The 13059-nt window shown below is 42.3% G+C and overlaps 1 protein-coding gene across 7 annotated transcripts in view; it reads right to left on the bottom strand.

Moving 5' to 3' along the window:
• The window catches only part of TULP4 (TUB like protein 4), a 230431-nt gene that overhangs the window by 159005 nt on the left and 58367 nt on the right, over window positions 1-13059 (bottom strand). For 2 of the 7 annotated variants that reach the window (XM_087865629.1, XM_087865630.1), the window contains exon 1: window positions 9087-9223. Coding sequence is in view for 5 of the 7 variants with exons in the window: in XM_087865625.1 (XP_087721751.1) it covers window positions 9087-9338 (252 nt within the window). In the remaining 2 variants the exon portion in view is untranslated. Of the gene's footprint in view, window positions 1-9086; window positions 11318-13059 lie in introns of those variants that run through there. The other 5 variants (XM_087865625.1, XM_087865627.1, XM_087865624.1 and 2 more) reach the window with 5 other exon arrangements.

Genomic DNA, 13059 nt, shown 5'->3' with positions numbered 1-13059 from the left:
CAAATTCTATTTTCTTAATAAGATATAATTCTATTATATTCTCATTTTTGTTTAGGGGGGAAAAATCTATATTTAATGCTTTTAAGAACCTTCAAAAAATATCTTAACAGAAGATTTCTGATATAAGATATCAAACTAAAGATGACCCTAATCCTTCTCTTAGAAACCACTTCACACAGGGGCGCCTGGGTGGCTCAGGAGGTTAAGCGACCAGCTCTTGGTTTTGGCTCAGGTCATTATCTCCTAATCAGGACATCAGCCCAGATCAGTGGGAAGTCAGCTTCCCCTCTGCCCCTGCCTCCACTAGCATACTTTCTCTCTTTCTCTCTCTCTCTCACACACATGCAGGGCATGTGCTTTCTATAAATCTTTAATAAAAAAAAAAAAGAAAAAGAGAAATCACCTCACAGCACGGAGCATGAATACAAACACAAAGGCCATCTTCAATGATGCCCAAATCACAGCATATGAAGACAGAAAATGGATAAGGAGTGGCAAGTGGATTCCCAGAATAGAGCAAGGCCAAACTGAGTGCCTGCAGAGAGATGCCAAGAACAGAAAGCCTAGAAAGGTTCAGGCATGAGCCCAGGTCCTGGGAGAAAAGCCACACACACAAGTCAGCCTGGCACAGGCCAGCAGAGGATGTTCCTTCCCTCGGAGCACTCCTGGTGAAAGCAGGCAGGCTTCTCCCTCACAGCACCAGACAGTGACCACTCATTCTCCTGGCAGCACGAACCACAGACAGCAGCCTTGGGGACCTGGCACAGGGAAGATGGTAACAGGGACTGAACCTCGGGTGATTTTCCAAGAGGTTAAGAGGATGGAATCTAAGGGGCTCCTGGTTCAGTCTCAACTCTGTCAATTAGGAGAGATGCGTCACCTTGGGCAAGCTGTTTAACCCCTCTGTACCTCAGTTTCCTCAGCTATAAAATACGATAGTAACAGGTTCAAAATCAGAGAGTTGATGTCAAGACTGAATGAGTTAAAGCTCTTAGAATAGTGTCTAATACACAGCAAGCACTAAATGAATACTAGCTCCTTGTCCTCCTATCGCTATCTCTTCCCCCAGCATACATGTGTGCATACACACACACACACACATACACACACACACACACACACACACACCCCTCAGCTCTTGAATGCTGGCAGCAGAATTAAATTCACAGGCATGTGACTAGAAGGGCCTTATCTAAAGAAACTGAACAACCCCAGAGAAATATGCCTGGATGCTGACATTTGGCAGTTAGCAACAAAACAGTCAGTTCTCCCCCAGATCATTCCACAGTAAAATCCACCATCTGAAACATCATCCTATGTACACATACACAGAGGTGCCAAACAGCTTTATAGTCTATTACTTTTAAACATGTTTGTGAAATTCTAGAATATCTACGATAAAGAGCAGTTGCCAAAACTTCCAGATTTTTTTAAGAGGATTTAGAATAATAATAATCACAGCCAACTTATAAAGCCCTTATGATATACCAGGCACTCTTCTAAATGCTTTACATACAGCTACTCACTTAACCTTACAACAAGCCTACATGAGAAAAGTACTATTTGTAAACCATTTCACAAATGAGAAGATTAACAGTGCACAGAAGTTAAATAATAAGGGCACCTGGGTGGCACAGCGGTTGAGCGGTTGAGCGTCTGCCTTCGGCTCAGGGCGTGGTCCTGGTGTTATGGGATCGAGCCCCACGTCAGGCTCCTCTGCTATGAGCCTGCTTCTTCCTCTCCCACTCCCCCTGCTTATGTTCCCTCTCTCGCTGGCTGTCTCTATCTCTGTCGAATAAATAAATAAAATCTTAAAAAAAAAAAATGAAAACAAAATCTAACTTGGATTTAAAAAAAAAAAGAAGTTAAATAATATACTTAAAGCTAGGATTCAGAGTCTAGCTTCAGGGCCTTAACTGCTATGCTTCTCAGTAATAACTCTCCAAGTCTGAAGACTGAAAAAATGCTTTCAAAATTTGGAAGGAACCAACCTAGAAATCTATACCTAGACAAACTATCAATCAAGAGTGAAGGAAGAATTAAGACATTTTTAGACATACAAGTCTTAAAATTCATGACTTACAAATTCTTTCTTAGAAAGATACTGGTGATTATGCTCCAACAAAAGAACGAGTTAAACCAAGAAAGAGAAAGATACAAGGTCGAAGAAACAAGAGATACAGCAGAAGTAAAAGGCAAAGGAAATTCTCAGGGTGATGACAAAAGGGAAGTTCAGGAAGTCAGCTGGGCAGCAGCTCCATAGAACTACCAATCCAAAGAGCAACAGGAGGACAAAGGACTCCCAGACAGAGGTCTCCAGGTAAAAAAAACAAAAACAAAAAGAACCAATACATCACCTTACTGGTTTGAATATGCAGAAACATACTGAAGATGCCGAAAGATTCAGAACAGATGAAGAAACCAAACCACCAGGAGAAATAAAACTTTTTTTTTTTTTAGATTTAATTTATTTATTTGTCAGACAGAGAGCGAGCGAGCTCAAGCAGGGGGAGCAGCAGGCAGAGGGAGAAGCAGGCAGAGGGACAAGCAAGCTCCCCGCCGAGCAAGGAGCCGGATGTGGGATTCAATCCCAGGGCCCAGGGATCACGACCTGAGCCGAAGGCAGATGCCCAACCAACTGAGCCACCCGAGTGTCCTGAAATATAAGACTATTTTTATCACAAAGGGAAAAAATGCTGAACAGTAAAGGAAATATAATCATAGTATCCTACTTGACTCGCCTGGGCACAATATTGACACAGTTTAAATAATGTAAACACTGAATAATGAATTAACCAATTATGATAGAGCAATACTGGGATGATTAGCTTGCAGGGCAAGGTTGGGCAGAGTGATCAAGGAAGGGAGAGATAAATCTCCACCTGCCAACATAGGAAAGAAGCCAACAGATAAAATCCCAAAACTGATTAATCAAACAGGTAATAATATAAGCCTTTGGTGAATAGCCTGGACAGGAGGTAGGGGAAGGAGACAGAAGAACACTTATTTTTCATTATTAGCATTTACCCACGTGTAAGTATTCCTGTGATAAAGATGAACCCACACTACTGAGCCCTGGTGTAAAAACAGATAAACCAGTTTAGGTGACACAAAATTCTAATCTTAATATACAGAAATAGTCTTATTTTGGCTCTTTGCTAGAACAGTTCCCTGTTCAAAATAACAACTGGTAAGACACATTTAAAAGAGCTGTTTCTCACCTACACCTTCCGTCTACAATACCTGGTTACACTCTTTATTCCAAGAGGCTTACTAGAGCCATTCATACATTATCATAGTATCACAGTGACATGTTTAGACGCTACTTCTTGAAGACTATTATTTCCATAATAAACTATATTAAAATTATAAATACAATAATATGTTAAGTTATAAAAACATAATAAACCCATTAAAATAACCAAATAAATTCCATAACAAATTGAGTCAATGATGTCAGTTCAGTTTTCCACAGTGGTGGATCAATGCACTGAACTGAAAGATCATTTTTATACCCACGTGATTTTTTTCAACACTTCTTTTTTAATACAACTGTCTTCTAATGGTCTTAGAATGCAACCCAAACCAAAAGCAGTACCTCTTTCATCCCATAAACATTCATCATTATTGCTTTTTCATCATAACTACTCAGGGTCCAGTGTTCCCAACCCACACAGCTCCAATACTTCACCAAACTCTTCACCATTCAAAACACAGTCACTCATAACTCTGTTTATCTGATCACTATGTTTCACCTTTGCTGTAGCAGTGTCTTACAGAAGGAAAAACAGTCAGACATGAATTTTATCCCAGGCCTGCAATCACCATCTAGCTCCTCTATACCTTGGATAACTTCCAGAACATTTCTGAACCTCAGATTCTTCAGCTGGGTAGAGGAATAAAACAGAGCAGCAGAGAACTGTTACAAGAGCTAAAAAATAATAATAATAATAATAACAGACATAAAATACATAGAAAATTGTGGCTACGTAACACATGGCAACTGTCACCAGCAGTTACTGTCACCAACTTCATTTCCATGTAAACCATATCCATCCTCTGACACAAAGGTCACCTGGGCGGGAACTGCTCCTTGGTTGCTGTGGAGCCAAAGCCCAGCAGTGGCCAACCGACAGTGGGCTCTCAAGTGTGTACAGAACCCAAAGGGGCTCCGAGATCCAGCTCACGCCCCAACCCCATCCCCAGAAAGCATTATCAGCCACTCTTGGCCCCAAGGTTTCACCCTCTGCTCCACTGCAGCACTCTGCAGCCCAGCACATCCACCACCCAGGTTTTCAAGTCTGTTCTAAAAAGGAAAATACAGGGGTGCCTGGGTGGCTCAGTCAGTTAAGCATCTGCCTTCGGCTCAGGTCATGATCCCAGGGTCCTGAGATCGAGTCCTGCATCAGGATTCCTGCTCAAGAGGGCACCTGCTTCTCCCTCTGCCACGCCCCCTCCTTGTGTGTGCACACGTGTATGCTCGTGCGCTCTCTCTCTCAAAGAAATAAATATAATCTTTTAAAAAATAAAATTAAATTAAAATTAAAAATAAAAAAGAAGATACATCCCTCACCAGGAAAATTAACTATGGCTACATTTCCGAAATATAAAAAAATATTTTTTAAATACCACATTTACTTCATTCATATATTGCTCCATCTTCCCAGTCTCACCATGAAGATCCTCTTATCCCACTTTTCCCACTCAGAAAATCTTTAATACTAACACTGGAAGATAAAAATGGATCAACCTAGTAGGTACACTTTATTGTTTCAAACACCCTTCCAGAATATGAAATTAGGTAAGTTCCCATTGTTTGTTTCATTGTCATTATAGTACAGGTTTATCTGAAAAAGCGTAAGAAAGGCCGAGGGACTGTCGTTTTGCAATTCATATCTTTAATTAGCTGTACATAATTAAACTTTTAAATCTCTTGTGCACACCAACAAAGCCCCAAATTTCTGCATCCCTGAGCTGCTTCTGCCGCCACTGCACCTGCAGGGTGATCCCAAAGAGGGCTTTCCTCCATCGACTGCAGGCAAAAAACAGCTGCCTCTGGTTCTCTGAGAGAACCCTGAGCAGCAGTCTCTGCTCTCTGAATGCAATGTGCCTATGTGGTGAACACTTAAAAGGCTTACCTGGGAAGGAAACAAGACAGACATGGTCACCTAGCATACTGAAATATGCTCACACAAATAAGCAGAGGTGATTGCTTTACCAGAAGAGCCACATAAAGTGAGTCACTAACAAATTATCTTTAACTCAGGTCATGAACACAAGCATGTGATTTTTCAAACTTGACTACAACTGCACGCTGATACATTAAGCCCAGAAACAGCTACATCTGAGCATTGTGTAAATTAGATAGACTACTAAGGAGCACCTTGCTTAAACCTTCTGCCATGGATTAACTGGAGTATAGAATGCCCCAATATGAATAAAATCCCCATTACAAACCAGAGTATACCTATACACAGTAAACATTTCATGGAATAGCGGGAAGAGCAAAGTATATCAACCTCCTATCAACTGTGGTGGATTTGTCCCAGGGATGGCAAAATATACATATAGGTCCTTGTCCTTGTCCAGCCAGACCCCAAATGCATCTTCCTGGGGATGCACCTGATGTGATAAGGTGAATACAGACACATGCTTAGGCTGGAGCCAAAGGAAACCCAGCCTTGTCAATTGGTAACCCTCTTACACTGTTGGCGGGAATGCAAATTGGTACAGCCACTTTGGAAAACAGTAGTGAGGTTCCTCAAAAAGTTAAAAATAGAGCTACCGTATGACCCAGCAACTGCACTACTAGGTATTTACCCCAAAGATACAGATGTAGTGAAAAGAAGGGGCACATGCGCCCCAATGATCATAACAGCAATGTCCACAATAGCCAAACTGTGGAAGGAGCCAAGATGCCCTTCAACAGACAAATGGATAAAGAAGATGTGGTCCATATATACAATGGAATATTACTCAGCCATCAGAAAGGATGATTACCCAACATTTGCATCGACATGGAGGGAACTGGAGGGGATTATGCTAAGTGAAATAAGTCAAGCAGAGAAAGACAATTATCATATGGTTTCACTTATATGTGGAACATAAGGAATAGCATGGAGGACATTAGGAGAAGGAAGGGAAAAATGAAGGGGGGAAATCAGAGGGGGAGACAAACCATGAGAGACTGTGGACTACAGGAAACAAACTGAGGGTTTTAGAGGGGAGGGGGTTGGAGGGTGGGCCAACCCAGTGATGGGTATTAAGGAGGGCATGTATTACATGGAGCACTGGGTGTTACACGCAAACAATGAATCATGGAACATTACATCAAAAACTAAGGATGTACTGTATGGTGACTAACATAACATAACATGGTAAATCAATCAATCAATCAATCAATCAATCTGCACTGTCATGAATTAACTCAAAAAAAAAAAAAGGACACCCAGCACCTTCATGGCACACAGAAGAGAGAAACTGCTTCTCGGAGGCCAGAATGTAGCTTAATCTTCTTGTATCACTCAGGAAAAAAAACTGCCTAAATTCCATCTATTTCTCAAAGCCCTGCTCAAACGTCATCTTCACAACAAAATCTGCGGTAAACTTCAGCCTTAATTCTTTCAATGACCCAACTCTTTCTTTCCATACTTAACTGAAACACACATGGAGAAAGAGATATCCAGGTACACACCTCGCCTTTACTGCTAGACTATGGACTCCCGTCGGGCATAATCCATAATTTATCTTGGCCCATGGCGGCAAGTACACACAAGCACCCAGCCCACGACAGAGATGCAATAAATATCTACTGACTGCATATGTGTTTTCAAATCTTAACTGTGAAACAAAAATCAAAAAACACTGTCTCTGGCCTCATGAGTCAGACTAGTAATGAAATGTAAGGGTATTAAGTAGCATTACAAGGGCTAGATGGTAAGAATACAGCTAAGTAAACAGGGTGTATGAGGCACACACAATATCATCATCCGCATACACAGCATCCACCATTTTCAAAGCCCTTGCAAAACTATATCCTCACAGATTCTTACAACAACTCTGGAAGAAAGGAATTATTATTTCAATTTAACCATGAATAAACTAATGACTTGAATGACTTGGACAGGAACACACCAGCTGGTTAAATGGTAGAGCTAGAACTACTTATAACAGACATATGGAAAAAAAGGAACAGAAATGGGAAAAGAGGCCAGCACCCCAGGAAATAAAACACAGTCCTCTCTTCCATCCATCACTATGATACCACAAAGGGTGATCATAAATCTGCCAACTTACCTTTTCGTGAAGAATGCATAAGGAAGAGAAAAAAGATTTGCAATGACTTTTCACTGGCTTTAATCCAAAATTAGCCACATTTTCTCACTAGAATTAGTGTATAGATCCTTAAATATGTTAAATTCTGTGTGTATGTTTTTAAATCAAAAGTGGTTTTCAAATCTCAACGTTTAAGAAAGTTGATCACCACGTGCAGTGGTACGAAAACAGGACCAGGCTTGGCATATGTATGTAAGTATATGTACACATACGTACGTGTAGATTTGTGCATGTGTGTGTGCTGTAGGTATAGAGGTATTTATAAAACATAATTTCTTGGATAAAACCACTTTTTTCATATGAAAATTTCAAATTCAAACGAAGTTTTTTATACAACTCAAACTTTCATACAGTGATGGGGAGGCATAAAGTGGCACTATCGCTTTGGGAAATTGGCGATTTCTACTAACCCTAAATGTATGCCTACACCAGGACTCAGAAATTCCACCGTGCACGCACAGATCCATAAAAAAACACAAACGTTCAGAGCAGGTTTAGCCAAAACACCCAAAAACTGGAAGCAACCCAAATGCCCATCAATACAGGCATGGAAAAACTGTGGCTTCTTCCTTAAATGGAAAACTAACATCAATCAAAAAGAACAAATTAACAGTACACACAACAGGGATGGATCTCACAAACAGTACAATGAGAAAAGCCAGACACAAAGGGTATATGATGAATTTACATGATGTTCAAGCACAGGCACAACTTATGTGGGTCACCTCTCAGCGGGGTGCAGAGCCTAGAAAGGGGCCACAGGTACCTGCGAGGGCAGCTGGAATGTTCTACATCTCGATCTGGATGAAGGGTACATGGGTGACTGCACACATGCATAATCACTGAGATGTAAGCCCAAGATTAATGCACTTTATTGTACGATCTACTTCAAAAATATTCTCCCTCTTTTACAACTATCCGGTAACCATGCATGGACATTTTACGATGGATTCCTCCCAAGAAAACACACAAATAAGCTAGTGAACAGGGGAGCATGAATACTGTTAGCATGCTACGCAAGTACATCTCTTCCTTTAAATGCAGTACCTAACAATTAAACACTGCTCACCAAACACCGGCCAAATGGATTTCACAGGTGGTAACAACTGTTTATGTTTTAGAAGCCCAGAGAAATCCATATATATGTAGAGACAGCATAATATCCTCAATAATACACCCATCAGATATGAAAAACTATGGCTCTTGTCCAGTCAATTACTTCTGTCACCTCTGTCCAATGAATTCCTTTGTTCTTGTACTTCCAAGTACAAGAAATACAAGGCAGGTGTTAAACCATCACCCAGAGCAAGGCGGACGCTAACCAAGTAAGGTGAGGATGACAACACCACCTTCACTGCTTACAGAGCCAGTCTCACACACGGGCACAACTCTTTGTTATGCAGACAGGCTGACCAAAAAGGCTGAGAGCACGACTCGCTGGCTGGGATCATCTAATCGAACCTCCCAGACTGGGCAGAGAGCCGCCCTGGCGTCCCTGCTGGTGCGTAGCCCGCCACCGGGACAGGAGAGTGAGGGCACCCAAGAGAACGGACACATCCGGGGAGGGACACAGGCCAGTGGGAACCGTGTCCACCTTAACATGTTCCTCCTGGGACACCGGAGACAGAAATCACAGTTCGGAAAGTGTCACTTGGCAGCAAGTGGAGCAAAGTAAGTTCTGAATCCACGGGGAGGGGGCTCAAGAGTACCACCCCAAGTGATCAGACAAAAGTGCAACAAACCCCACTCACCTCGCTATTGTGGCCCCGCAGGTTGAAGTTTATTCTCTGTGGCGTGTTTCTGTCCCTGCGGCAGTGGCTCGAGGTGAAGGTCACCCCGACAACGCCCCGGCCGTTGCCCGTGGCCAACCAGCCCTCCTCATAGTAGCGCCTGCGGCACACCGGCTTCTCCTTCTCACTCTTGGGAACACGCCCCTTCCAGGACAGGCAGAGGATGTTGGAGTCGCTGCAAAGGACAGGCCCATGTTCCACCGCTGCATACATACTTTTTTCCAGCGAACGGTTTTATTTAAAAAGTAATGCTGAATGCCGAAAAACTTAAACCAATGCTTTTCATGGATCAACTGATTGATTTTTGTGGTTGGCTTGCGTTGTTTTCCCCGACCCCTTTTAATGAAGACTGACCTGGATCTAACTACAAGGTCAGTATTTTATAAAGAGCCACCAAATGCATAGTGAAAAAATTCCTCTAGAAAAGATGATGGCAGTCTGCTAGGAAAAGGTAATGCTTAAAAACAACATGCGTCCATTTTTATTTTCAAGTCCTTAGAGGAAGAGCGTCATTAACACGTGCTGATCAAGAAAGGGGATTTTCTTCTTTTTACTCAACTTGGTTATTCTCATTCAGCCTGAGATTCCAGTTTAGTGTAATATGATTCCAGAGACAAAGGGTTGCAAATACATAGATTTCAAGTAACTTAAGGCTTTGAAGAATCCCTCGAGCTGGAATTTTCTCTTCAAAAGTTCAGATGCAGAGACAGAACACATGGGATCATCTTCCTTCTGAAGCCATCCTCTGGCGTGTTTTCTCAACTACACAAATTTCTGCTGCTAAAGCTGAAAAAGATTGCATAAAGGGAAAAAAAGGCACACAAACCGTGCAAAACAGACCAGAGTTTGTGCAGACAGCAGTCCAAGTTCAGAAAGAAAAAAAGACTCTCCCCACTGTTCTGAACCAGAAACTTCCCACCTCAGGGCCCGGCCTGGCTTCCCAGCAGGCAGGTTGCTGTGTCCTGGCAGAGAGCTGGGCTCCATCTGACTGGCCCTCCACAGACCGGTGCACTCTTCAGTGCCATAGAGGCGGAGAGAGAAAACCCCTTTGCTCACAGAGCCAGAAGGTTCTAAAGCTCTTTAAGTGGCACAAGTGTTTGCCTTGGGTGAATCCTAAATCCTCTCGTTGACAAAACAGAGCCTCACTACAGGATTCTATCTCTTTTGCCCAGTCTCCTTCTTCCCTCCCCTACTGGCTTCTCCCCTTTCTGTTCCTAAAGATACCTATTCTTCCATCTTGAAGGAAAAGACTATTCTCAGAATTAAGTCCATCACGTACTCTTCCTCCTATATGCAAGTCTTCTTGGACTCAACAGGGAAGAGAAGCCCTTAACATGAAAACAGACAAGAGTCGGGTTCTTCCGCACTGTTTCCCTAGAGAGTCAGCGTGCTGTGCTGCTGGGCGCTCTCCTGCTCACATTCAGAGATGCTTCCAAATGCCACATGTACAGTCCAAGGAAAGGAAGCTTTGCTTGGATGTTCCTTGATACTTATTTTGTAAATACTGGTTTCAATTGCTACTTTAAAATATTCTCCTATAGATACAGGAAAGGAAAAGGGAAATAATAAATTAAAACTTCGAGAATACAGTTAACTGAAAAAGGCAAAGGAACCAGTTCAATGTTCAAACTCGTCCCATCATACCTGACCTTGCTTTCCTGAAGTCATACACAGCCAGAGTTACTTCTCAGTCCAGAGTTTTGAAGTCTGTCCAAATCACCAAAAACACTGGAAAATAAAGTGCAAAACCCACTGCATGATGCCGCCCGCGCTGCCTGACACCACACTTCTCCCCCGGCCTCCTTCTCACTTAGTTCCTTCTTTAAACTGCAGAGGTATTTTTGAGGCTTGAACTGTGCAAGTTTTTTTTTCTTCTTTTTGCAAACTTTCTTTACCCGTGAAGACCATGTGGAAAACTGACCATTAGTAACATATTTTTCTCCCCGGGCTCCTGAGCCCAGTAGTGTCAAGTTGCTCCATCTGATTCTTAAATTAATTTTCATCAGTTGTAAAACTCTTCAAGTGTGCACAAGAACGAGCCTGTCTTCTGGTGTCAATGTGTATGTGTACAAAGGAGGTCTTAGATATACACAGACATACGCTCTTCGATGGGCACCAAAGCGTCTGTCTTCCCAGTCATTTCAGGAACCATCTGATTAATCACAGCTTGAAGGCCCTGGAGTCTTACAAATCTGTAAAACAAAACAGGATATATGTTATATATATATATATAAAGAACTATATATATATATATATATATAAAGAACTTTAATACACTGATGAAGATAGGTTCTAACTGAATAACTGCTGTAACTGAAACTGGGAGACCCCATCTTTACACACACACACACACCCCCAAATAGAGCTACTGATTGCTCAAATTCAAATAGTAAAAGGGTACACCTAGCCAGCTCATAGACAACAGACAACATAAGGAGTTTGAATGCCATGGAGCGTTTATTCAATCTGCCAGCAGCTGGGCATATTTGAATGAAACCATCCCCTCTGTTCTCCCACACTCTGGGTCCTGCGTGTGCAACTCAATCCCTCCAGGGGCCATCATCCTAGTTAAGCAGGGAACCTCAAAAAGGAGATTCAAGAGGCTCAGGCAAGTTATCTGATTGGTTTTTTCACTACGGGTGAAAGCTGCTGCCTGAAAACACAAGAAGCAAGGGCCTTTAAAAATGCCTCCATCCCTGATTGCTGGCAGGTCAGACCAAAGAACAGCTGTTTTCATAGCTTTTAAGCTGTCTACTAGTGATAAAGTCCTAGAGAATCTATCTCCAGCAAATCCACCCTTTATTCCTTCCTACCGCCATCAGTGCAGGCCTGCATCACATCCACAAAAACACTGCACAACACGGTCCCTAACTTCTCCAGACCATCCCACCTTCCAGAGGGTCCTCGGGGTGACCTTTCTAAATTTCAAGGCTACTTGAAGAACCTACACTGTTCTGCCCTGGCCCAGGCAGTCCCCTAGAGGGCTAGTTAAAACAGCCTAGCTCCACCCAAAACACCTGTCACTGAAAGTCCATGCATTTTCTAACCAGTTCCACGGAGATATTCAAACCCCAGCAAGACCCTTCTCCTCTTCTCCAGCCACAGCCTCCAGGTCCAGCCCTGCCTGTGTTACACTGTTGCATCTGGCCACTTCCTGCCCCCCAAAGGGCTGTGCCCTTCCTCTCCTTCATGTCTCCACTCCTTGCCAAACCCTTACACACTTTCCTTAAAACCCACCTACAATAGTACCCGTTCTGTGAAGCCTCCCAGAGCACCTTGCACTACCTTCCCTAACAGCACTCATCATGCCACATTCGAACACTCTTCTCTTATGCTTCTAGTGGCTGGGAACTATCTTTCTCATTCCTGGCGTAGAGTCTGGTGTAAACTAGGTATTCAAGTAAAAGTTTACAGGAGGCAGGCAGGAGCAAGGCAGCAGCTACACATAATTTCCTTGAGATATTCTAATTCAGATGAGTCATAGTATATATATTTTGTATGAGCCTATAAATTAAAACCACTAAATTCTCTCAGGCATTCTCTCAAGGAAGCACTTGTACTTGAGGGGAAAAAAGTAAAAACAAATACTATAAAATTCAAATTAACACCAAGTTTCTCCTCCTAAAATGCTAATACCACTGTATAATATAGCCTTAGTCCCTATTCTGACTTGGGACAGCCACAGATGGGAAAAGCAGACACAACTTCTCAAGACCCAGCTATATATACACAGGTTTTAAACTATTTAACAGCAGAATCCATGATTATTAAAGCATCCACTTTATATATGACAGTGTAAGCTGTCAATTCCCCTGAAATCCTCATAGGGAATCTATAGGGTCAAAATTATTTTCATAATAATACTAAGACATTAATTTGCCTTCTTCACTGTACTAACAATTGTATCAATGGTGCAAAAGCAACAGTGGGTCAA

This window comes from Ursus americanus, chromosome 11, assembly GCF_024610735.1.
Source record: "Ursus americanus isolate L20-20 chromosome 11, mUrsAme1.1.p, whole genome shotgun sequence".
Lineage (NCBI taxonomy): Eukaryota > Metazoa > Chordata > Mammalia > Carnivora > Ursidae > Ursus > Ursus americanus.
The sequence above is the reverse complement of the archived record's forward strand: the minus strand, read 5'-3'. Positions and strand labels throughout refer to the sequence as shown.